Below are 26487 nucleotides of genomic sequence, written 5' to 3' on the forward strand. Positions count from 1 at the left end.
GTAATAATGTCTGACTGCTTTAATATTTGCATTAGGAATAATGTTTATTCTGCGAGAGAAAAGTTCATCTGAGCAGTTGACAAATGTTACTTTACCCTTTCCTTGACTATATTGATTGATACTCTAGCCCTCATAGAAAGAACACTGGAAAAGTCTATTGGAAATGTTTTTTACATAGAATTGGACTAGTTGGTTCTAGGATTTGATTTCTGCTGAGGGTTGAAAAATATTGGTAGTTCTGTTTGTGATAATAGTCATTACTCTCTCCTGTGATCTGTATGACCCAATGCTCTGTTCCCTTTGCACTCCTGCTTATACCTTATATATGCCCGCTTAACAATATTTAGAATGAGAAATGCCCACCTAGCAATGGCTTAGGATATTGATGAATTTATGAAAATAAATGTGCAAAATATTTTCTATGTTCCTACTAGATCATAGGGATGTCTTTAGCTCATGCTAAGAGGACCATCAATTAAAGATTGCAGGAATCTGTTAGCATGAGCTGAAAGCCATTTTATACTTGGCAGCCATTTTAGTTGGCTATGTGCTAGCCATTTGCTTCCTCTCTCTTCCAGAACCTCGCACATGCTCAGAAGGGCCTAGCTAGTAGAATGCACCTGCTCCTAGTATAGAACTGTCAGGCTGTTCTAACTGATGTCAGCAACTCATTACTCCTCCTTCTTGTTGACTGTGCATTTTCTGTATGACCATCTATGTGTGGAACTCTTCTCATGTGTACTTGTGCCGCCTTCTTTTGAGTCCCTGTGTGGGTATATAAGGCCCCTATTCTCTGTACTCCTTAGAATGCCTCCAACAGTGACTTGAGGGTACTGTGTGACGCAATCTCCCTCATCTGAGGTTTAATAAATGCATTGTTTTTATATTACAGCTTCTGTGCCAATCTCTTCTTTGTTGGTTTAAAAGGACCAGGTGCATCAGTGAAACCCCTGAGAAGGTTTTGATTTCTTCACTACTTGCTTCTTCAGGAGTTACTTGGTCTGATACTGATGGACTACTTGCTTCTTCCGGAGTTACTTGGTCTGATACTGATGGATTACTTGCTTCTTCAGGAGTCGGGTGGTCTGATACTGATGGACTACTTGCTTCTTTTGGAGTTGGGTGGTGTGATACTGATGGACTAATTGCTTCTTTCAGAGTTGGGTGGTCTTCCGGAGTTGGGTAGTCTGATACTGATGAACTACTTGCTTCTTCTGGAGTTGGGTGGTCTGATACTGATGGACTACTTGCTTCTTCTGGAGTCGGGTGATCTTCCGGAGTTGGGTAGTCTGATACTGATGAACTACTTGCTTCTTCTGGAGTTACGTGGTCTGATACTGATGGACTACTTGCTTCTTCCGGAGTTGGGTAGTCTGATACTGATGAATTACTTGCTGCTTCCAGAGTTGGGTGGTCTGATACTGATGGACTACTTGCTTCTTCAGGAGTTACTTGGGCTGATACTGATGGACTACTTCCTTCTTCCAGAGTTGGGTGGTCTTCTGAAGTTGGGTGGTCTGAGAATGATGATATACTTGCTTCTTCCGAAGTTGTGTGGTGTGATACTGATGGGCTGCTGTCTTCTTCCGGAGTAGTGTGGTCTGATACTGATGGACTACTTGCTTCTGTTCTCTCCATCTTTTGGGTAAGGGATGGTGATGAGTTCTGTTCTCTTCGGAGTGGAGGTGCCTTGGGAATCCTGTTTCTACTCTTACTCATTCCTTAGTACAGATTGCTCTCAGGGCGCGGCCTCCTCAGCACTGAGTATAGTAGCCCAGTTTAAAGCCTTCGCACTACTCTGAGCACTTGTGCAGCTGAGACGTGCTCTTAAGTGCCTGCTCAGAACACTCCCATGGTTCAGGGATGAGGTCGGTGGATGGCTGTGCATAGAGCCATGAGAAGGTAGGGACCGTTATGAGGTAATTCGCCATCTCGAAAGACATTGCCGGCTCGCCATAGTAGCAGGGTGGTTAGTCCCTTCTCCATTATGAATTTATACTAATCCATCTCTCCTTGCTCTTTTTATCCGATGTCCCCTTTGCCACTGGTCTGTGTCCCGCCTCCTGTTGTGCTTTATTGTATTTCAACTCTTTAGTCTGTTCTTTCAGGGCACTGATTCCTGGCAACTGAGTCTACCTTAACGTTGCCGTAAAGTAGACAGTCATGAAGTCCTTCTTTTATTTCTATAGAAGATGGAAGGGAAGGGAAGGAAGGGGACGAGAACAGAAAGGGAAGGAGGAAGGGGGTGAAATTAGAAGACATGGAGTAAAAGAAGAAAATGAAAGAAAGTAGCCAACCGATCAAAAACGCCAGGAAATGCAGAGAGTTTGCTGAGTAAAACAAAAGACATAATCAGGGAAGTACATGGCAGAAAGAGAGAATTAATGGGGGAAAAAAGAGATGAAAGGGAAGTTCAGGAAGCAAGAGTGGGGTCCTTCTGAAAATGAGGACTCGATGTGGAAATTAGCCATTGGTAAAAAGGCATAAAAAACAAAGCCACAACAAGAGGTGGAGAAGCAAAGCCTATTAAAACCAAACATTGTCAGTAACATATTTGGCCACGGTAAGCTTGTGCAATGGGTATATTTTGTTCAGAAAAATAGAGAAAACGTGTTCCTGCCTAAACATGGTGACCATATGCATGAAATAAAAAAAGGTACATGGAAAAATTAGTTAACCATCACATAATTTTAGTAGAAGATTGCGAGTTTTTTCAGCAAGTTTTTAGAACAGATTTACAAGTTCCACAGGAACATATTCCTGGTGGCGCAAAATTGGTACTATTGGCTTTGAATTCTAGAAACCTTAATTTAAACACTCACTCAGTGTGACTAGAAAAGAGAAACAGGGGCAGGAAACAGAACATGCCATGGCACTGAAGTGCACTTCTTTTTAGTCGGATGCTCACACGTGAAAAGATATACTCTTTGATTAAAGAATCACAGATGGAGTGTCAGGAATCCTCTGCTACAGCTGTAAGGGATGTGTCATTCTATCTGGGAGACCAGAACACAGTGATGATCTAGGAATGTGCAGAGTACCTCAGGGGTACGTGTGAGTGATTCTGGGGTATGTGTCATTGATTCAGGGTATGTCCGAGTGGTTCAGTGTATGTCTGAGTGATTCAGGGGTATGTCTGAGTGATTCAGGAGTATGTGTGAGTGATTTAGAGGTATGTGTGAGTGATTCTGGGGTATGTGGAAGTGATTAGGGGTATGTGTGAGTGATTCAGGGGTATGACTGAGTGATTCAGGAGTATATGTGAGTGATTTAGGGATACGTCCGAGTGATTCAGGGAATTTCCGAGTGATTCAGGGGTATGTCTGAGTGATTCAGGAGTATGTGTGAGTTTTTGATTGATGAATGTGTGACTACAAAACTGCACCATCCTGCACGAACCGCATGACCCTTGAAAGGATGCACTAGAGGAAAATCCTCTGGAAACAAAGAACCAAGCATTAGGCCTCATGAGTGTGCATGGTGTGCGTTCACAAGAAAGTGCAGGGACACTGACGAGACAGCCCTGACGAAGGCCCCAGACTGGATTAGGCTTACAGGGAGGGCCGAAACATCTTGGGTATTATTGAATAATTGTATTCAATAGAACCCATTAATTTCACGTTTTTATCCATACGACCAGGTACCCCCCTAGTAAAGTAAAACCTATGGGTATATCTTGAGGTATTTTTAATACATCTCTTTTCTGGGTTTCTGCTTATTCAGTTTGCTTTATCTAAGAACTCCCATTTCCAACTATAGTTGAGTCCGCCCAAGTACCATCTTACCAGGGTTTGGATAAGCGCCGATGATGAATTATGTCACGATAAGTGAGTGAGGCGTCTACTCCAAAATCTTTGCATACCCCCTTAAGAGTAAGAACTAAGCAGAGGTAACACCTGACATCCTGATATAATAGGACACGGAATGTATTCTGATAAGAATATCTGAGTAATCAGTTGCTCTTGTGTGCATGAATATTGACAGAGGGAGAGTGCAACTGATTTCACTATCTTTCACTCGCTGTTAGTGATAACAATGAGTTAGTGGTATCTCTTAGTGATTTATGGGTAGGTGTGAGTGGTTCAGGGATATGTCTGAGTGATTCAAGGGTATGTCCGAGTGATTCAGGGATATGTCTGAGTGATTCAAGGGTATGTCCGAGTGATTCAGGGGAATGTGTGAGTTATTCAGAAGTGTATTTGAGTGGTTCAGGTTAAGTGATTCAGGAGTATGTGTGAGTGATTTAGGGGCATGTCTGACTGATTCAGGGGTATGAGTGGAGTCCATTTCCTGTTCCTTTTCATTGGATCACAAAAAGTGTGAGGCGAGTCAGATAAACTTCGATATTCCAAAGCTTTAAGGGAGCCCGGGTGGTCCTTCCTGTCTCTCTTTCAGTGCCCTGGGACCCGTAGAGGTAATATTTTAGTCACCCCCCTGGGGACAAGGATGCACTTATGCTGCTATGCGTTCCCAGAGGCCTGATCCGGAGTGCCTGTGCTGTATGTAAGTGTCAGGGGTCCCAGCCTGTGGGGAGGGTTGGGTCTATCCGCTTGGATTCCAATACTGCCTTCGGTCCTGAGAGGCATGTTTGTTTTCATAGATAAACCTGGACTGGATGTAGCATTGATGCACCACACTCAGAAACTCAGATATTCCTGTTTTTACGGCTTTATTGACAAAACAAGGCACACAACATATGGATGAACAGTGATTTGAAAAGATATGGACAACAAAAGTATACTAACAGACAGACATATTCACATAAATAAATATTTTAAAACATTATCATTGCAAGTGATTCACAAGAAAAACATCTTCATGAAAACATCGAATAGTGTAAAAAGTTAAGTAAATTATTTGTTCCACTGCAGTGGCATTGCCACATTGATAGGCCCTCCGTGTACATCTTAAAGCATCTTTCTTCATCTCTGTGGGTTCTTCACATTTATAATTCACAGTACTATCTATACTCAGCGCTCCTAACGGGGGGGGGGCTACACAGAGTGGGAGGACACAGTCTATCTGCCCCCCATGCCAACCTGATGCTTTCTGCTCTCCCCAATCGATCGTGTTGACAGACGGGGTACAAACCGCACCATTTTTTATTTTAAAAATCCTGTCTCCTTAAGGTAAATGTCCCTGTGAGAGTGAAAAGGTAGGTCCAAGGACAATCAAGACACAGACACATCATAGCGGCAAAGTCCGCTCTAGAGGTGCGATCGCGCACTCAAATACAGTTCTATTATTTCTTTCCATTAGTAAGATCTAGTTCAAGAGACAGACGTTTCAATAAATATTCAAAAACTTTGAGCCAGAATATATAAAAAACATAAGGTCGCCCTCTCAAGAGGACCTCCATGGTAACCCCTCCATTCAGTGGAGTCAATACATAAGAGCTTGAGCTCAGCCTGTGTAGCCGACTCTACAAATATTGTACCCGGTGAGTCTACCAAGAGAGTCCATAGAATCAGAGTCCTTCATGTACCAAAATAAATAGAATTCATCAACGATGCCCGCATCAGATTTGAACTATAATAAATGATTATAAATAACATTATCATTATAGGATCATACATTATTAAATATTTCACATTCTGTACAAAATGTCAGAGTCTGGTACCACGCATGGATTGGGGGAGCCTTGTCCAGAAGACATCGTCAACAACACTGACGGTGATCACCCTGAGAACCAGGAAGGTTGCAAGTTGTGATCCACCCATGTGAGTAGGATATGGCCTCTTTGGTGACATGCAATAGAGGGATATTGGAACGGATATCTCATGCTAGCGTGCGAGGAGGCGTGTGCATGCTCCAGGCTCTAGCAGAGTTTGAAACTTGTAGGAAGAGTTCTACCACCAGTCACCACCTCTGGCCGAGAATGATTGATCCGGTGTGAGTTGAACCCAAGGTTTAACCAGTGTGTGGATTGAAGAATATGTAACTCCACAAGGCCATCAATTAATCTACTGTTGGATCGGTCTTCACCTCTTGGTACAAAAGATTTAACTGTCTACAACTTGAGCTCCAACGACAACAAGGCACCCATGGTTTTTAGTCGGAGGGCACAGAACTACATGAGCATTAAGACGTTTGTATCTCAAGATAAACCACAGCCAAGTGCTTGCACCCGTGGACATACAGCGCTATGATTCCCGCAAAGGAATGAGTTGAGTCTGCTGAACCAGAATTATGAGAGAGGTCTGTGTGGGGGGTTTGTCACTTTATACATTATCAAAGGTGACTCACATAGAGACATATCCTGAGATATCAATATGCACTGGAAAGTTGAGAGTTGGACAACCAATCAAATTACTTTGAATGCAGTCTGCACCTACTGGTCAAGCTTTCAGGTGCAGCACTCACAACACCCGAATGGCATTTAAGTGAGGCAGGAGAAGTGGGTGGTGTGTGGACCGAGCACATTGATGTGTTACTAGCTTTGCAGACCATAAGGACTGGGATTCAAGTCAATAAATCAGATGTGTGACAATAAATATTGTTATTAGCTAGTTCTGCAGTATTGACCTGGTGAAAGCTAAGTACAGGTAAAGGTATTTACAAAAATAGACTTTTTTCCAAATGTTTTCAGAAATTCCAAACGCTGTTACGCAGGTACTAGAAATCCTTTTCCACGAGGCCGTATTATATGGAGACAATATCCCTTTAAATGACAGCCAGGCAATAAGGTTCAGATATGGTTATTTCAAAACTGGAAAACGTAAAATGAAATTGGCTTAGGTTGAGAATAGATTCTGCAGGTGTGGTTATTTGGAAACGACTGGCTTATCGAGGTTCAATGCACGTCAACTCATCCTCATGCCAGTGCGTTCTTCACCCGCTCAAATGTCTGCATGACGCGGGCAGTGGGCACGCAGCCCTCCCTAACGATGGTCAGGATGCCTGTGGAGAAAGAAGTACAATGTCAGCAGATAAAGACCACAAACCGCCCACCAATGGAGATAAGTGACCTGGTTGGGAAAGGGTGGATATCACCCTCGAAGGATGTGAAAGGTCACTCAATCAACAGCCCTATCTTCTTCCTTCTTGCAGAGAAGAGAAGATCCTTTTTATGTTGAGAGGTGGGATCATAACTAGATCTGTGCAAAACTGAAATGACTCTGGCAAAATATGTGCAATTTTGCATAACTACTGAGACACTGGTTCATGCACAAAATATCTTGTCAGAGACAGTTTCTGCTAGAACCAGTCTCCTGCCAGTACCTCACATTCATTTTCACAGGAAGAGTTTCATGAGATACTGGCAAAGCCCATTTCACCCAATTCAGATAATTTTGCATAATTTTCATGAAATTTTGCAAAAGAAATTACATGATTTTGCACATTCCTATTCAAAAGAAGGATGTGGTAAATTCTCATGCTGCATGCATTCTCCACAAAGGCTGAAAAGCACCATTTGGAGTTGGAAAATACACATTTCAGTAACACATTAATGCTGAAGACCTTGAATCTTATTGCTGAAGATAGCATATCTCTCTTGAGTCCCTCATTCTTTCATTCTTGTTTTTGATTAAAACTCTCTTTGCAGAGGGACAGAGGCCTGTCACCAGCTTAGAAATCACAGTCTGGTCAAATTAGAGTCCGGGGGAACAGTAATGGGATAGAATTAAGAACCAACACTAGACTCACCTTCGTCTATCTTCAGGCAGTTCACCACGGTGGAGCCCACCAACTCGTTGGAGTCCCCATCGCACAGCACTCCCTCCAACTTGTGACTCAAACGCCTGTTGCAAAGATGGAGAGAAACACAGACCTCTGTATGAGCTCTTGTAATAGGAACTGACATAGGGCTAGAAAACAACATCTACCTGCTCTGATCATCAACATGATGAGGACAGCCTACAATGAGCCCAACAAATGTAACTGCACCCAAATGCATTAAAAGTGGATTACAATCAGGGTAATTTAGACAATGAAAGCCATGTGTGAGTAAACATTAGCCGGTGGCCCTGCACAAACTCCAATCCACCAGGGTGGACTGGTCTATTCCTTGAACAGAGAAATATAATAAATATCCAGAGGATGTCTATCATTAGATGGGGAGTATTAAAGAACTTTTTACAATTTCATTACCCAGTTATCTAGGAATACATGCGCTCTACAATACAGATGTGCTTCAACACTGCAGTTTATTACAAACTAGATAAAAAATCGGTTCATATCAGATAAAGTTTACACTCTGCTCTGTTATTCACATGTCAGTCAATAGAATAATCAATTCTCATTATATCCATTCCCTACCCAACTCCTCCATGGCTCTTACCTCATCTCTCAGCAAGTAACCACCCACAGCCTATCCCACACTCTGCTTTTAGCACATCTGTCTTGAACCGATACTTACGAGGTAACCATGTCATGGTGGGTGCTGTCACTCTCCCCGCTTGGGTTGGCTGAGGTGATAGCCAGGGGGCCAGTCATGTTCGTAAGGTGTGCACAGATACTATGGTCTGGCACTCGGATCATAATGGAGTCCTTGGTGCCCACAATGTCATATGCCAGTCCGACCCCTGAAAAGAGAGAAAAGAAAAGCATCTTTTAGCAGCAGTTCAGACTCAAGTGAATGAGTGGTCAGTGGTTGACTAACTATATTTATATAGAGCACTCCGTTCAGAGCTTGCCTCTAGGCTCTGGTGAGAGTGGATCATAGAGCTGGATTGGTCATGATCAAGACTTTTATCAGCGAGCTGAGGTGTGGGCCTGAGGAGCAATGTGGGTGTCTGAGCCGTGGTCTACAGATCAAACTAGACAAGGGTCGGGAGACACCATGGACCACTGAGCAAGGAATACAAGAGCAGGATGAGATGAGGAGGTGTACGCTAGTCTTCATGGATAGATTGGTCATGGTATGTGGAAGAAGGAGCCAGGTGGAATGAGGGTCTCTTGCCAAACATCAGGGGGTTTATGGGCTGTGGTTTAAGGATGCAGGAGTTCAGTGAGGCAAGGGTTTATCAATAACATGAGCGTTTATGGACCATGACCTGGAAATGCAAGCGCCAGGTGAAATGATGTGCTGTAGAAACCTTGGGTGTGGACTAGAGTAGGGTCCAGCAATGCATGGGCTAGGTTGAAATGAGAACCCATAATGGCCATGGAGCGGGTGGATGAAACCGAGATTAGGATTATAGGAGGAAGATGATATGAATATGTCCCATTAGAGTGGGGTGCATTACCATTGATGTAAGGAGGCAGGAGCTAAGAGAGAAGAGCTACTGTGGACAATTTGAGGGTTTTCAGAATGTGGACACACTTTTGGTGTGCTAAGTGAGATGAGGGTCTGGGAAATCCACTTGATTGTATGCACCATATTCTATGGATTCAGGAGCCAGCTGAGATGAAGATATCTACACAAGAAGGGGTGCATTAGACTACGGTTTAGTGAATCTGGCAATGGGGGAAGAGCACATAAAGTGATGGATGGAATGCCTGTGAGGTAAGGAGTTCCCAGGAGCATTGTGCTTCAAGAAACATGAGCTAGGTATGCTACAGTCATATCAGAGGAGTCTTTGTGTGGGAGCTTGAACCATGGTTTACAAACAGGGGTAAGTGAGAAGAGGGTCTCTAGACACCATGATGGTGTATGACACTGGTGAACGCATAACTGCATGAGATCAATAGTTGGGATAGCAAAGCACATTGTGTATGGAAATGGAGCAGTAATTGGCCCTGAAATATGCACCATCCATGCATGACTCCATCCCTAAACTGCAAGTTGCTAGAGTAGGAAATCCATACAGAGCTTCCTCTAAGAAGATGGCAGAGATGATACTCACCCAATCTCTTGAGCCACTCTCCTTTCTGAACAATGCAGCTGATGCCCCCAGGGTAGACATTCTCCATGAATTCCCACAGGAGAGGGCTAAATGGGGGCTTCACGTCCCGCAGCTGGCCGAGGTGGGAGATGCAGATACAGATGGGCTTCTCCAAGGGTCGGTCCTAAAGCAGACAAGAGATAAACAGAGGGGGTGTTCAGGCAGATCAGCATGAGAAGAGGGACCGCTCCACTCCCGAAGCATCATAGCACATGACCTGGGAAGGGATCCTGCGGCAACTGTGACTCTCGATCAATAGTAAAAACTTCTTCTGAAATGCTACAGTCCCTGGTTTGTAAATGGTACACAGAGTAGTGTCTAGCCAAGAAATAGCTCATTCATACAAGTTAAGGAGGGGACTAAAATCTATAAGAATCAAACACTAGAGTTAAAGTGCATTCACAGTACCCTTACCTGAACCATTGAGAATTAGTGTGTGGTTTATATTGATCTAAGTGTCTCTAGATGCTGATGATCATAACAGATCACCGGAAGACTAGATGCGGATGTGCATAAGAGATCACTGGATGCTGATTACCACAAGAAACCACTGGAGGGGACATCATCTAGAAGATGACATGAACTGGTGAAGTTTTAGACCTTGTATGGAAATGTAAGGGGCCTCTTTGTTTGTTTGTCAAATTGAATCTTGGTTTTTACAATCATTGAACAGGGTTGTTCTTTCCTGATCCTTGAGTAGACACTTGTTGACACCATAACTCGGACAAGTCAAGTAATACTTTGCCCACTTTTCCACTGACAACCACAATAGTGATTTTTGAGTGGACGATTGAGACTGTTTGTGAGACCTGAAAATAATAGTGGGGCATTCGCAATCTGAGCTTTTTGCTGATATTTTAGATCTTTATTTAGCTGTTCTCAGCTTTCATGTTAAAGTATCTGTAGAGCATATAACTACCCGACCAGCCCATCACTAAAGTCAACATTAAACCTGGGTGCTACTCATCCCAGCACCCTGGTCTTGGAGAGGATGATGTCCTCTTTAGTCACACATTTGTCTAGCGACTAAGAGATGGTGCGGTCTTTTCAGGTTTGGAAGCACATTGGCCTTTTGATGAATGTGTGACTAAAGAGGGCACTGTCCCCTTCCAGACCGAGGAGCTGGGATCCCTTAAACTAGGGTGTAATGGACCTATATCCAAGTAGGATTAACCTGGGATTTTGGTTTCACCAAGTTTTACGTTTGGCATATAGGCCAGTCCAATAGGGATCCTTCGCCCTGAAGAATGCCCAAGACCTATATAGACTAACTATAGGGGCACAAACATGTTAACTTAGGGAGATGATTTGAGCCATTGCTCTCACTTACCATCTCAATGATGTTTTTAGATATACCTGAGGTCCCCAATATTAAAAGTGATATACTGTGGTATTCCAGGGTATTTTGGACCAATCTGGATCCCGACATCTGTCCACTACATCTTTATCTACGAATTCCCTCTTTCGTTCGAGTCCACCAGGAGTTCGAGTCCACCCTGGTGGCACTACTCCACCAGGGTGGAGAGAGGTTGCCAGTGATGAAGCATGACACAAACTGTGTATGAGGCTTCCTCTGCCACAAGATTAGTCTTCCCACATGATCTGAGAGAATTCCTGTGACGTCCAAATAAGGCTCAGACTTGAATTCGCAAATAGGAGAACAAATCCTCCTTTAACTTGAGCTACCATACCTTTTTGTGTTGTAGTGTTTCGTTTAGGGAGGACGTATGCTGGTCTTATCTCCCCTTCTCTATTTACATGTTAATGTGAATGAGAAGTTTCTCTGGAAAAATGAGGCTTGATGATATCCTGGCCATGCGTGCGTTTAGATGCAACAAAGGGTGAAACACAACAAGGGCAACAAAGAGAGCACCAAGCTACTCACTTGGTTTGACAAAAAGTGTTCATCAACATAGCAATGACAAAGTCAGTAGGCTTCACATTTGTACAGTTTATGGTAACAACACTCTGTGTGCTGTGACGCATGCCTACCTTGATGGTGTAAATCTTCTGGATGGCCTGTGGGTGTTTGCAGGAGGCTGCCAAGGCATACACTGTGTCAGTGGGGACCCCACACACTCCACCATCATCAAGCAGGGCGGCGATGGTCCTGAGACTGCTGGTGCGGCGGGAATCAGGACATACGCAGGAGCTGGACACTTCGACTTTCTCCTTGGGTTTCATTTCCTAAAAGGATGCAGAGCAGAGACAGACTGAAGCAGCGTCTTCCACAGCTCCCAATGCAAGATACACACACATCCCTGGAGTACTGCCCTTTGGGTGGGCTCTGTCAGGTGCACTATTCCTGGATTGGCTCTGTGAGGTACAAAACGTGGGGAGGGCAGCATCCCTGGGTGGACTCTGTCAGGTACAGACAGTAGGGGAGGGCACCGTTCCTGCTGGGTTCTGTCAGGTACAGACAGTGGGGGAGGGCACCGTCCCTGGGTGGGCTCTATCAGGTACAGACAGTGGGGGAGGGCACCACCTCTGGGTGGGCTCTCTCAGGTATATACAGTGGGGCAGGGCAGCATCGCTGAATGGGCTCTCTCAGGTACAGACAGTAGGGCAGGGCAGCATCGCTGGGTGGGCTCTCTCTGGTGCAGAAAGTTGGTAGATCACCATCTCTGAGGGAGCTCTGCCAGGTACAGTGGGGTAGGGCACCGTCCTTAGATGGGCTATGTCAGGTAGAATGAGGGATCACACACTGCCCCTCAGGTGGGCTTAGTTAGGTACAGAGAGTAGAGCAGGGCACTGCCCTTTGGTGGGCATTCTGAGGGATATAGAGGGGCTGGGGTACATCCTTGAGTGGAGGGGACTCTACCATGGCAGCTATCATGCTCATCCTCACTTTACCTTGACTAGAGGAGGTCCCATGGGAATAAGGTCCTTGTTGAAGAGGCAATTTCCGAGAGATGCTGCTGCCCCATAGACGCAGATGGAGCTGAAGATGGCCAACACTGCAACTGGAGGAACAAAGAGAGAAAACATCAGGCAAACTCAACCGAGACTCACAGCAGAGCAAAGTCTAGAATCCAAACACATATACCATGAGCATGTACATCACTGTAAGCCACAAGTACATCACTGTAAGCCACAAGTACGTCACTTTAAGCCACGAGTACATCACTGTGGGCCACGAATGCACAAGAGTTGAAGGCCTGAGTTGATACAGAAGCAGGCAATGCCTACATTCAGCTGGACATGTCATAAGACATTTAGAGTAGCAGCTCTGTCCTATATGGCCACATGGCCTCATCCTGATTCACCATTCATTTGCTAAATGCTTTTGCCACATCTGAGATGCTCCTGACACAGTGCATCTCACGGTTGGCAATTCAGAGGCAATCATCTGATAGTGAACCTCCAGTTTATATTCTGGAGGGAGCCATTACTGATGCAAGCATGAAGGGAATTCTAATGCAGTCGCTTGCTTTGTTTATAATGACTTTTCTAAGTTTCCAGTTCTGCAGGAACACACAAGAGCCTTGATAATTGAAGTTGGCCTTGGTGATGGACTAGATACTCAATTGAACCCCAGAGCTGCCTCTAACCATGGCCAACGAGAGCAACCCGAAGCCCTGGGGATGTCCATTCCTTCATTGACCACTTACTCTCGAGTGGCAGAGGCAGTCGTTCCAAGGTGAAGAGCAGGAAGCAGGTGATGGCGGCTTCCATCAGCAGGGCCAGCAGGAAGAAGACCAAGTTGGCGTAGGCGACTGTGGAATGAGAAGAAGTAGAGGGCTTTAGGGACCAGAAACAACAGACATCAGAGGCTGGCTGGTGCTGCAGTGACCTTCTTCCCTCATTAAAGGGGGGTGCACCACAAGTGAAGAGCATGGACCACAGAGGGTTATACGTGGACAGCTGGAATGTGGCTTGTACTATTCTATGGGTCCATTCAATCGTACGGATCAGTCTAAACTCACTAAGGTTGGACGAACATCCAGCTCCTGGGGCTGCTGGTCCTTCAGCGTGCACTGAGGAGATGGACCGTCAACAACCGCCTGATTAGACTTACCCAAAACCATGAGGAAGGCGTTGACGATGAGGAAGGCGACGGCACCAAGGGCGAATTCACCATGACTGGCAATGTCGATGTTCAACAAGGGACCTGGGAGCGGGAAAGACAGAGAACAAGGCGTTAACTTACAGTCAAGAGCACGTGAATTGGGGCATGTCATCATCTTCCTTCAAAACCAGACTTATGTATGACTTAAACCAATATGAGGCACTTCACAGTACTTATGCCTTTAACATCTTATATTTCATGTCACGGTTTTAGATCTTTTAGTTATTTCTCTTGCTACAGTAGCGCACATTGTGCCACATACATGTATTTATTGCTGCGCTGCAGTAATATTTCTCACCACCTTGTAGAGTCTTGAATTATTTGCTGATTTAATAAACATACCCCTATTAATATGTCTAGTGCCTTCCACTTTCTAGTAAGCATATATTGAGCAATATGCTTTCAAAGGCATATTTTGTCTTTGTCTGATGAAAACTCTGAGATACTATTGGCTCTCTTGGTGTGCTCACTAAGAGTGTTACTATGGGGCCTGCCTGCATCTCTATGATTTGAATAAAATGACAACCATGTCCTCAAGGACCCTAAAACAGGCAAGGTCAGAAGCTTCATTTGTACATACATGTTTATACGTGCATTAGAACAACAAATAAATATTTACCTGCAAACCGTAGCCAGGTCCAGGTGGCCCACACCACAGCATAGCAGAAGGGCAGGACCGCCCCAAATCTTCGACCTCTCTGGACCACAATCCTGGAGACGTACAACTGGAAGAGAGCGCCTGGGATCAGCACCCAAGGGATGGAGAGGTGGGCTCTGGTGGGGTCACTGAGGCTGCCCTGGATGGCAGACAAGGAGGCCAACCCGTTGCAGATGAAGAACAGAGCATCAGGGAGCTGGCTGCCGGCGCTGTGGTCTTCAAGGTCACCGGCTTTAGATCTGCCGGTCACACGCCTCAGACCCAGAAGCAATGTCTGAAATGTCGCTGATGACATCACTTGGTTGCCAAGAGGGATCAGAGCTTTATCCGCTATAGAGTTAATGAGGCTGGCGAAGGAGTCGTAGAGGGAGATAGCCGTGTAGAGGCTGCATGCCACCGCGAAGAAGACACGTGAGCCAAGGAGGGGGATCTGTTGGATGGTGGAAACAGTGAGGAGGAGGAAGCCGGCATTCTGAAGCACCTCCAGAAGGTCCCTATTGAAGGACATGACACAGAGGATGCAAGCGGTGACCAGGAAGAACCAACTCCCCACCATGCCCGATCGGCTCCCGCCCACATCGTCTGTCGAGAGGAAAACGGTCAGCGTGAACTCTTCCCAGGATATCACCAGCCAGAACAGGCTGTGGAGGCCAAACTTGGTGGTGTGGTAGACGTCCTCACGCAGGTAACTGTAGTAGCTCGCGCAGAGCTGGGAGAAGGCACTGATGCTGACCCATATGGCACCAACATAGAAGGTCTTCATGTACCCAGAGCCGTAAAAGGCAAAGATTAAAGCGGCCACAGTGTCCGCAATGTTTCCCAGCGCCATGGGCTCTGCATACTTGGAATTCTTCTTCTTCTCCTCCCCGATGCTGCTGGAATTCTTGCTGTTGGCGGTGCCTAGAAGTAAGACGCTGAACAGCGAATTGCCAAAGCCAGGGAGGACATACCTCTGTGTTAGGCCCTTCAGAAGCAGGGCGGTGGCTCCGTAGAACCCTAGCAGGACAATGAGAAGCTCAAAGACCCCAGACACGACTAGCGCCCACTGTCCAAAGAGCCCAATGGCCTCAAAGACCAACGTGATGGTGATGGCACCGAAGACGAAGGGCATGATGTAGTTGACAGTGGCCGAGCAGAAGGAGAGGATGAAGGCGATGACTGTATATGCCACCAGCCCAGCCACGGCACTCTCAGTGACTGGGACAGGTGAGGCGGCCATGATGGATTGGTCAATGGAATGGTTTGCATTCTGTGTGCTGTTGATGATGGAGTGGTAGGCTCCTAGAACAATGCGGGTGGCCCCGTAGCTGCTCCAGAGAGCGGCGAAGGACACAAAGGCGGTGCTCCCCAGGTGATCATACTTCCGGAAACAGAGAAAGCCTGCAACGAGTTGCGTCAGTCCTCCAATCAGGATCAGATGAACTCCTGCAAAGCAGAAATCGAAAGGCAATGAGAACAATTTACATTTGCGGTAACGGGACCTCCTGGCATGCACAGTGTCTGTGTGTGTGTGTGTGCCTGACGCTGTGCCTGTCCGTCTCTGTGTAGTATGTGTTTTTGCTTTTCTGTCTATGTCTCTGTATTAATTTGTGTTTGTGCATCAGTGTGCACAGTGTGTCCGTATATGTGTCTGTTTATCTCTCTGTGTTTGCATTAGTCTGAGGTTCCGTGTGTGTGTGTTTGTGTTTGTGTTTGTGTTTGGATCTGTGTGTGTGTGTGCGTTTTGTGTGTATGGGTATGTGTGTTTGTGTGTATTTGGATCTTTGTGTCTACATGGGTGAAGATGATTCTGTGCACACAAATGCCCTTGAACCTCACAGCCATTGATAACTTACACAGTACCCTTTTTAATTATTTGACTGCTTACTTATAGTTCTTTTAAGCGTGGACAAAGCACACTTGCGTAAGAAGGCGCAGCAGGGAAAATACCGACACAAACATTTACCAGAGAACTTACACCAGAGGACAGGATAGATCACGCCCTGATTTTAAAACAATGCAGCCAACTCCAATCCCATCAGTGCCAAAGCCAATGAGAGAGGATCCGAACCAGGCTTTTAGATGTCTCTTTGAAAGAGAGAGACCTGTGGTGGCCTCAAGACTGGGGGAAGAGGGATCCAACCCAAGACAGCAGCAACTGAAGGTTCAAGGATGACAAACCCAGGGACCTCCAGTCCAGGCTGCTCTTCACCCCTCAGCCCTGTGCTGCCACCACAGATCCAGATCATTGCAGCCAATCAGGGTGAAGTCCCAGCATGCACTGCCAGGCGGGCCTGACAAATGCTCATGACCACTACAGGAGCTTGAAGATGCGGCCAATGTAGGTCTTTCAAGCGCCCCTAGGACTCTGACAGCCGCAAGAAGGACAGTCGAAAAGGAAGCTGTGGGTTCAGACAACCAACCAGGACTGAGCTTCCAGAGTCAACCCCGGAAACAGCCTCAACTTGACCGAACCAAAGTAAGAAGACCAGAGGTGGCGCCCAGGGTCTTGGAGACATTACGGCGAGCTGCTTCGTACAACCCCCCCTTCCCCCCCTATGCTCATCTCCCAGGATGCTCGCTTTCCCTTAGGTGCTCACTCTGACATCCAGGGTCTTACCCAGCCCTCCCTGTTACTACAGCCAGCCACATGCTCACCTGCAAGGATGTTCTCCACCCCTTCAGCGTTCACCTTGGTGTGGAACGAAGCGAAGTTCTGTAGGGCCACCAGGAAAGCGCTGATGACGTTGGCGAGGAAGCCCATGACGGAGGGTTCACTGTAGTACACAGAGGCGAAGCCTTCCATGGTGAGGGCACCTAGTGGACCAAGAAGAAAAGGTACAATGAGAAATGGTGGAAGGTGAGATGGGGCAGGAAGTGAGGCAATGAAAGACGAGGGCAGGAGGCGGGATGGCCACAGAAAGAAGGTGAGAGTAGGAATGGGCAGGAAGTGAGATCACTACCATACAGGAAGTGAGGTGTGGAGGAAAGCTGGGGTAAGATCTGAAGGTGAAGTGAGAGTGGATCAGGAACTAAGATGGAGAAAGGACAAGAAGGTAGACCTGTGAAGGGCCTACATTAAGTTTGGTGCAGGGATAGATGGCGGATGTGATTAGAAAAGGATGTGAGGAAAGAGCCGGAGGTAGATCTGGATAATACTGAGTGGTGAGATAGTGTAGAGACAGGAGATGTGCCAAGGAAAAGGGGGGTGAGATGGGTGAAGGACTGGATGTCAGATGAGGGAAAGGCCCAAGGTAAGATGGACCCTACGCAAGGCCTCCCGTGTCTATGCTGGATGACAAGATGCTGACCCTGGGAAAGGAAAGCAATGAAGAGGAGGATTTTGAATCTCTGGGTCTGGTTGGACGTTTAGAGTCAACTGACAGGAGCAACAGCCAGATATTGGAAGGCTTCATAAGTAAGTATAGCACATATTTATTTTAGTAAAATAGAAAGGTCTTGGATAACATCAGACCTAAAATGCCAAGAGGTAAGGCAATACTTTATGTAAAGTACATATTGTAATTAGTAATGAAGCCTTGTGTTCTCATCCTTTTGCACATTTGGTAAAGAACCGATGGATTAATCGACTGCCTGTTACCTATAGTGCACAATTTTAAATCCACTCAGTCTTTCATCCTTCTGAGGTGGATAAAATTAGTGTCATTGAGTTTGGTAACAAAATAGAGAAGACAGGGCCATCAACTGTACATCATCAGAGTATTATAATTCCCCGAAGAGGTTTGTGCTATAAAAAAGAGAAGACCTCAGGAAGAGTGCTTGAATTGGGGCAGAATGTGTAGTAAATTGGAGTATGGCATTCTAAATTGTGCTTGCGTGAAAAGAGGTAGGTCTTATCACCGTCATTCACGCCACCTCTTCTGCAGGTCCACGTGTGTGTATATCCGCATTTCTCTGCATATTTAGGGCCTAATTCCAATGCGGTTATAGGAAGGCATTTGCTCCATCTGAATCGGATCGGGAACGTGTTATCCGAGTGCAGTGTGCAGGAAAGGGACATACATCACCTCCGGAGAGACAGAATTCAACAGTAATTTCAAATGAGAATTAGACTGAACACCCCCCCCCCCCCCCCCCCCCACCCGCCTCGCGACTGATTCTGAGTTTTAGGCACCAAAACAACTTGTTTCTGGAGAAACCTTTGCACAGATGAGAATTTGACTCATATGAGCCTTTTAAACAGCAGGTCGTAAAGTCACCCATCTTAACAACGCCTAATTAACCGACCCTAGAAGGATGGAATGGTAAGACTGCCCTAACGCGGATCGAACTTCTGGTCAGCACATCTGAGGGACAACTTTACAACTGATGAGAAAACTTACTTCAATGAGGAACTATTAAACTCGCTAGTACTAACGCCTCTTATTTACAGCGCATGGAAACAGCAGACGAATGCCATGTGGCGCTACACCTGTATGATTAACTAAAATAACTGGGAGAGGGCTTTAATCTAAAGCCCTCTCCCAGTCATTTTTAGTGAGGTTTAGACATAATAATACCAACCTAACCAGCGCTATATACATAACGCGTACACTCTTCCCATTCGTGTAATTCAAAGGTGTCAATAGCACCCAATTTACCGATGTCTAATTTACCGACCTGGGAAGGATTAACGCCCGAGATGGCTCAGTTTAGGCCGATCTCTGGCTCACTTGGCTGAGAGTTTACGTGACTCGCCTTGTCGGCTGTTGACCCAGAGCCCGCTCGCCCCGCCCAGATGATGTTAGAAATGCCCAGATCCAGAACTCGTGGTTTATCCCCATGCCCCCCCCCCCCCCCCCCATGAACGTTTTAAAATTAAAGCAAGTTCACCAAAGTCAACCTTCTAACCGCGGTGAACATGCTATCCACCAGGCAACTGTGCACCGAGGCGTCCTTAGAAGCCGGTACAGACAACACTTCACGCCTGCGGGGACTGACTGTTCACACCGACCCTTCTCCTACCCCGAGGGCAGCAGTGCACACAGAGAGGGCAGGAACACGACTGTGCAAGCAGAGCAGGGCAGCATCGCACAGAGGGGCAGGAACAAAACAGTGCAAGCAAGACAGCAGTGCACACAGGGGCAGGAAGAAGAGCGGCACAGAGGACTGGACAGGACACAAAGTGATTCTGCCTATTGTGACCACTGGACAGCCGTGTATTTTGGGACAGGCACACAGTGCAAAAGGGACAGGAATGGTACAGCGATGCACCGGCTGTGCACACCATGAGAGTAGTGTTAAGTAGGGGCACGGCTGCGACAGTGCCCATCAGTGCAGTATTTGAAAAAATTTAAATAAATAAGTAAGGAGCAGGTCTAAGGTAATTTTTGGGAGGCCGCCTGTAGGGGTGCCACCCTTGCCCAGGCCGCTCTGCTGAACCCCAGTGTCTGCTCTACTTGCTGACTCCCACTCACGCACGAGGGGCATTCTGGACTGTTCCAGGTAAACGTATAGGTTAATAATGGGATGGGTTTGCTAGCTTTATTATTTTAAACTTATGTTGAATTGTTAAACACTCTACCGATTATATTGTTAAAAACTGGGCAGGCAGCGCCACCATGTAGTGAACTGTCATAATCGTAATAAGTGCCGGTGCTTCATAATAAGTACTGGAAGCAAACACCGGCAAACACCGACACAAATTAAGCACTTAGGTCCATGAAGGAAATTATTACAAAGCAGGTACAAAGTATGAACAGAAAGATAGTAAATAAGTATTACAATTATTTTAAAAATAGTAAATAATGAATATTACAATAGTGAATGTCGATTTGTTAATTGAGAAATAATTATTTAATTGAATATATATAAACATAATATGGAAATATATTTTTACTGTAAATTAATGTACATACCTTCTGGCAGGACGATGCAGACGTTCACCCCAAAAGTGGGCTACCAGCTCTCGGTGCCTGTGCGGTCTCTGGAGGATGCGGCCAGGGGGAGTAGGGGGGGGGGGGGGGGGGCTATGGCTCTGCTGCCTCCGGTGTCGGCACGGATGTCGGCTGTGTCCTATGTCCCTGTCGTGTCCCTTTTGTCTTAAGGACACTTATGCGGACTCTGTCTCTGCTGTGCCCCTGTCGTCTCCTGTAGATGTTCGGATGTCGGGGCTGTGCACCCTATTCTGTTGTCTCTGGCGGGAGCTTACCTTAGGTCTGTACCAGCAGACAGCAGGTGTCCCTCTTCCTCACCCTGTGCTCTTGGGCAGCTTTTATACACAATGTAAAGACGCGGAGTCACGTGCCTAGAAGGTGAGCTGGGAATTACCGGATCTCCTCACTCCTCCGGCAGGCCATCCTGCCCTCCTTCCGCCCAGCAGCACCCCACGCCCTGTCCCACGCGATTGATACCCGAGCTCGAGCCTATTTTTAGCCTATTTTTAGCATCTCAAAGGCAGACAAAATAGAGCTTTCTTCCTCCTCAGATAGGAGCGCTTCAAAGGGTGGCACCTGTCGCCCATCACACCGCATACCAGTGTCTGCAGTGACGTCAGCACTGCCAGTGCAGACTTTCATTGCTTTATGGTGACATAAATGAGCACAAACACTTGAGAAACGGAGGTCAGAGGTCAGCTCTACACAGGGGTGATTTAAAATGCAAGTTTACCATTGTCTCCTGGGATGTTTGCTCAAGGTGAGGATTAGGCAATGTTCACATTCCCTTGCAACTTCCCACCTAATAAACAAGCATTGGCAAACCTGTTACCTTTTGTACCTTGATTTTATTTCAACCTTTCAAGCCGTCCAGATATATGAGCGTGGCAGTGGGCCAGATGGTGGGTGAAGAATACATAGGTGGGCACGTGCAGGTGAATCAGTGCATGTGAGTGAGTGTGCATCTATGGATGAATGAGTGGTTGGATCAGTAAGGGTCATATTAATTAGCAAAAAAAAAAGGTGAATAGATAAAGGAAGGACAATTGCTTTGGTGGGTGGACGGGTGAAGGGGTACCTGGATGGGTATAGTGGGAAGTGCGTGCAGTGCTTAATTCGTACACAAAAAAGTAAGTACCAGGCCCTTCTCGGGAGGCCACTACAGCCTGCACCACCCATTGCCCCTTTCAGAGCGGCCAATGGCAGTGCCAACACAACTACTAACCATCACACCCCTACCAGTGTGACAATTCAGACGATTTCAGGCCCCCAGAGCTATAATACTGGCGTGACCAGCAGGTGTGACACCATTTTTAATATATAATGAGTAGTGACTGGTGAACAGAGGAGGGTGGGTAGTGCAGGGGGATGATGGAGGAAGGGAGGTTTCAGGTGGACTGTAGTGTTGCTAGTGAGGAGGGTGACTGGTGAATGAAGAAGGGTATGAGGGGATAGTCAGGGACAGGGTCTGACTGGCCATTCTGGCACTCGGTCATTCTCTCTCGGTGGGCTGCAGGCCAGGGGCAGTGGCGTAACGATACTTGAGGGGGGCCCTGCAAAGTACATGGAGAGGGCGCCCATGCTTGGGACCCAGCCAGGGGCCACCACCCGTGCACGGTGCCAGAGGGGTCCCGGGAGCTGGGGGCCCCGCACTGCAAGGGCTGCTGGGAGATGGAGGGGCTAATGTTACGCCACTGGCCATGGGGCTGCTTTCAGGGTGGGGTGCAATGATTCAAATCGCTCCCCCCCCCCACCCCCCCTCGCCCCCAAGGCCACATTCGAGTCACTGCCTCCTGGAGGGTGGGGTTGATGTGATGGCTTTTGCCGGGGCTGAGTCTGCTCTCCAGTTCGGTCCTGGTCAGTGGGGGAGGACACAGGGCGAACGGAGGGCGAAGGATAAAAGGAGAGTGAATGGTGGAGGACTCAGGGCGAACGGAGGGCGAAGGATAACAGGAGGGTGAATGGTGGGCGAAGGATAACAGGAGGGTGAATGGTGGAGGACACAGGGCGAACGGAGGGCGAAGGATAACAGGAGGGTGAATGGTGGGGGACTCAGGGCGAACGGAGGGCGAAGGATAAAAGGAGGGTGAATGATGGAGGAACAGGGCGAACGGTGGGCGAAGGATAAAAGGAGGGTGAATGGTGGAGGACTCAGGGCGAACGGAGGGCGAAGGATAAAAGGAGGGTGAATGGGCGCGAAGGATCAAAGGAGGGTGAATAGTGGAGGACTCAGGTCGAACGGAGGGCGAAGGATAAAATGAGGGTGAATGGTGGAGGGCAAAGTGTGAATGGAGGAAGTGAAAGGTGAATGAACAAATGTGAAGGGTCGACGATGGCAGCGCAAGCAGTCGGAATGAATGACTAATGCTGGAATGGGATGGACGTGAACTCCCTCTCTCTGCCTGTCTCTCCTCTCTCTCTCTCTGCCTCTCTTTCCACCTGTCTCTCTTAATCCCTCTATCCCTCATCCTCCTTCCTCTGCCATGCTCTCTTCTCCGCCCCTCTCTATCTCTCGCTCCCTCTCCCTGCACCTGTCCCTCTCCTGTTCTTTCGCTCTCTCTCTTTCTCTTTCCCGCTCACTTTCTCTCTTACTTTTTGTCTCTAACTCTACTTCTTTCTTCCTCCCTCTCTCTCTCGCTGCCTCTTACTCTCTCTCCTTCTCTTTTCCTTTCACTTTCTCTCTCTCTTGCTCTCTCTTCATCTCTCCTGCTCTCTCTTACGTGTTTTCTCTTTCATCTTCTCTCTTTCTTCCTCTGCCTCTCACTCTCCGCGTCTCCCTATCACTGTCTCTATTTCCGTTTCTCTCTTTCATCTTCCCTCTTTCTTCCTCTCTCTATCTCCCTGTCACTCTCCTTCTGCACCTGTCCCTTCCCGTTCTCTGTCTTCCTTTCTTTCCCTCTTTTCCTCTGACGTTCTCGCTCTCTTGCTCTCTATCGCTGTGTCTCCATCTTACCTACTGTCTCTTTCACCTTCCTCTCTCTGTCTCTCACTCTCTTTCACTGCCTCGCCCTCTCTATCTTGCTCTCTCCCTCTATCTCTCCTTCTATCTCTCGCTCTCTCCCTCTCTATCTTCTTTTCTCTCTTTCACCTTCCCTCTTTTGTCCCCTCTCTCTACATCTGTCCCTCTTCCGTTTTCTCTCTCACCTTCTCTTTCACTCTTTCCCTCTCACTCCCTCTCTCTAGCTTGGTAAAAGTAACGAGTAAGGGGTGGGGGTGGGGATGGGCTGGAGCGCCACTACTAAGAGATCAGCCAAAAAGCAACGTGCAATCAGTCAGTCTGAGCACTCATTAATTAGACATTAAATATGACTTGGCACGGGGACTGTTGGGTTTCAGCCTAAGGCCATTTGTAGAAAATTAGAGGAAAATTGTGTATTTGAAAGCACAGTGGGCCTGTAACACTGGTCATAACATGATGTTATAAACTCCCATTACCCTTTAAACACCTGTAACTTCCTCTTTCTCGTTTTGCCCCTCGTTCTATCTAATCTCCCTATTTCCTCACTTACTTTCCATCGAATTTTGAATACCAGGAGACGAGAAATATCAGAAATAAAATATCTTGATTAAAAAATATCGTGATGCAAAAATATAATTGTCTAGAATATCGGTTTTAGGTAAGTATTATACTTTTTAGGAATATCATTCTTTTTAATATCGTTTTCAGTAATATAATTGTAAAACACATCGTTGTTTGATTATTTTAATGTGTTTTAGTTCGAATACTCATTTTATTTTACTATTGTTTGTAAAATTGCTATACATTTTCTTAGATATAGTTTGTAATTTTAAGTGATTCAGAATGTTTTATTTAATTGTTAGTAGTAATTTATAGTGTTGCAAGGTTTGTCAGTTTTGTAGGGGGATATAGCAAGAAGTTAATTAAGTAATAATTATTTATTAAATTAATGAATAGTTTTTTAAGTAACTATGTGATTGATAATAATAATGTAAATTGTGTAATAGTGATTTATTTTAGTTCTATTTTATGTTCAGGTTGCCAGGTTTGTAGGGGTATAGGGTGAGAAGTTAGTTAAATAATACATAACTAACAAATAATTGTTAATTAATTGTTTAATTGATTATCAAGTATGTCAATTGTGCAATAGTTATTTATTTTAGTTTTATTTTAGGTGTGGGCTGCTAGGTTTGTAGGCATATAGGTGAGAACATAAATAAATATTAATAATAAACACATATTACTACTTATTTTAAAATAGTAAATAATTATTAAAATGATTTTAAAAATAGTAACAATAGCAATAGTAATTAAAACTAAAACTGTAAATGATGATTTCTTAAATTGAGAATTAATTATTTCATTGATTTTCAATTATGTAAATTGTTTATTTGCTTTTTTAAATATATATGTGTGTGTAAATATATTTTTAATGTAAATTAATAAGGTTTATATTAAGATTTTAATATTTTGTCTAAATGAATAGGGTTATTCAAATATGTAATGTGTTTGAAGTGAAGTACTTTCCCTACAGTTGCTTAGACTGGAGTGGGAATAGTACATTTAACCTCTCCAATGTTCTACAGTTGCTCTACTGTTGAACAGACTGGAATGGGAAAAGTAAATATTATCTTTCATAAGTCCAACACTTTCCCTAAAATTGTGCTGTTTGTTTGGAGTGGGAGTTGTACATTTAACCTCTTGAAGTGCAACGCTTTCTCTACTGTTGCATAGACTGGAGTGGGAATGGTAAATTTACCCCTCCGAAGTCAAACGCTTTACCTGCTATTGCATTAACTGGAGCAAGAACAGTTAATTTAACCTATCCAAAGTCCAACGCTTCCCCTGCTGTTATGTAGACTGGAGTGAGAATATTAAATTTAAACCCTCCAAAATCTAACGCTTTTGCTTCTGTTGCTTAGAGTGGACGGGGGGAAAAGTAAACATAAACCCTCTGAAGTCCAACGCTTTCCCTGCTGTTGCATAGAGTGGATTGGGAATATTAAATCTAACCCATTGGAAGGTCAACCCTTTCCCTGCTGTTGCGCTATTTGAAGTGGCAATAGTAAATATATCTACTCCTAAGTCCAACAATTTCTCTACTGTTGCACTGTTTGTAGTGGGAATGATTAATTTAGCCCCTCTGAAGTCCAGCAGATTCCCTACAGTTGCTTAAACTGGAGTGGAAATTGAATATCTAATATTCCCAACTCCAATACTTTTCCCTATTATGCCTTACATATTTCTTATTTGTTTATTTTTTTAATTTTATGTTGAAGTTTTACGTTTTTAATTTGTAGAATGTGTTTTGAAATTGTGTTTTTTTGGTTTCTCCTTTTTTATATTTTATTTGGTAATGCATTTAATATCCTGTAATTGAATTGATAATAGATTTTTAAGTTTTATGTAAATGAATAATTGGATATATAAAATGAAATGTAAAATACACATTTTTCGTAATTGTGTTACACTACATTTATAAGTATGTATTTATATATAGTGTTAAGTATTAGTGGAATGTATGCAATGTTTACATTATATTAAAATTATATACAAAAATATTTACTACTTTAGACTATATATATATATATATATATATATATATATATATATATATATATACACACATATATATTATATATACATATTATATATATATATATATATGTTACCTGCTGGCGGTCGCCAGTAGGTAGAAATAGTTAGGACCTAGTTTCCATAGGAAAAGCGTTTTTTGTTTTCCCAATAACTTTGGCGCCGGTTGACGAATCTTCGCGACCTTTTCATACTCTCGTGGGGCTCTCCAGTCAGCTCCTATCTTGAAAGTTTCAAGGTGATTCGGTAAGCGGGGGCCGAGAAAAACGGGGGTCCCAAAATGTGTTTTCTCCATGTTAATTCCCAAAGGAAACTTTAGACACAGCTACAGCCCGAACTGCTGAACGGAATTACACCATATTTGGCAAAAAGGTAGCCCTTGTTTCAGAAAGAACTCTTTTTCTTAAATGGTGTAAATCCGTTCAGTAATTCCTGAGAAATTAAAAAAAAGATGTCGAAAAATGCATTTTCCATAGGAAACTTTAGACACGGCTACAGCTCGAACTGCTGAACGGAATTACACC

General features: G+C 45.2%; 1 protein-coding gene across 1 annotated transcript; it reads right to left on the bottom strand.

Annotated features, from left to right (window-relative positions):
• Positions 1–4650: 4650 nt before the first annotated feature.
• LOC146788932 (uncharacterized) lies at positions 4651–20731 on the bottom strand. The gene is made up of 11 exons (XM_085630499.1): positions 20392–20731; positions 17192–17350; positions 14516–15979; positions 13846–13938; positions 13439–13543; positions 12681–12790; positions 11820–12014; positions 9789–9951; positions 8360–8525; positions 7648–7742; positions 4651–6900 (listed from the first exon to the last, which is right to left on the bottom strand). Exons 2-11 carry the CDS (start codon positions 17337–17339, stop codon positions 6815–6817), a joined length of 2625 nt encoding a protein of 874 aa, XP_085486625.1. The 5' UTR covers positions 17340–17350; positions 20392–20731; the 3' UTR covers positions 4651–6814.
• Between the last annotated feature and the right edge of the window lie 5756 nt (positions 20732–26487).

This window comes from Triturus cristatus, chromosome 10 (genome assembly GCF_964204655.1).
Source record: "Triturus cristatus chromosome 10, aTriCri1.1, whole genome shotgun sequence".
NCBI lineage: Eukaryota > Metazoa > Chordata > Amphibia > Caudata > Salamandridae > Triturus > Triturus cristatus.

Excerpts from the sequence above, each read along its gene's own strand:
- LOC146788932 (XM_085630499.1), bottom strand. The coding sequence starts at position 17,339 with ATGGAAGGCTTCGCCTCTGTGTACTACAGTGAACCCTCCGTCATGGGC. Across the intron at positions 9,952-11,819 it reads AGAAGATTTACACCATCAAG|GACCGACCCTTGGAGAAGCC; the intron begins GTAGGCATGCGT and ends TGTCTGCTTTAG. Across the intron at positions 7,743-8,359 it reads CACCATGACATGGTTACCTC|GCGTTTGAGTCACAAGTTGG; the intron begins GTAAGTATCGGT and ends TCTTTGCAACAG.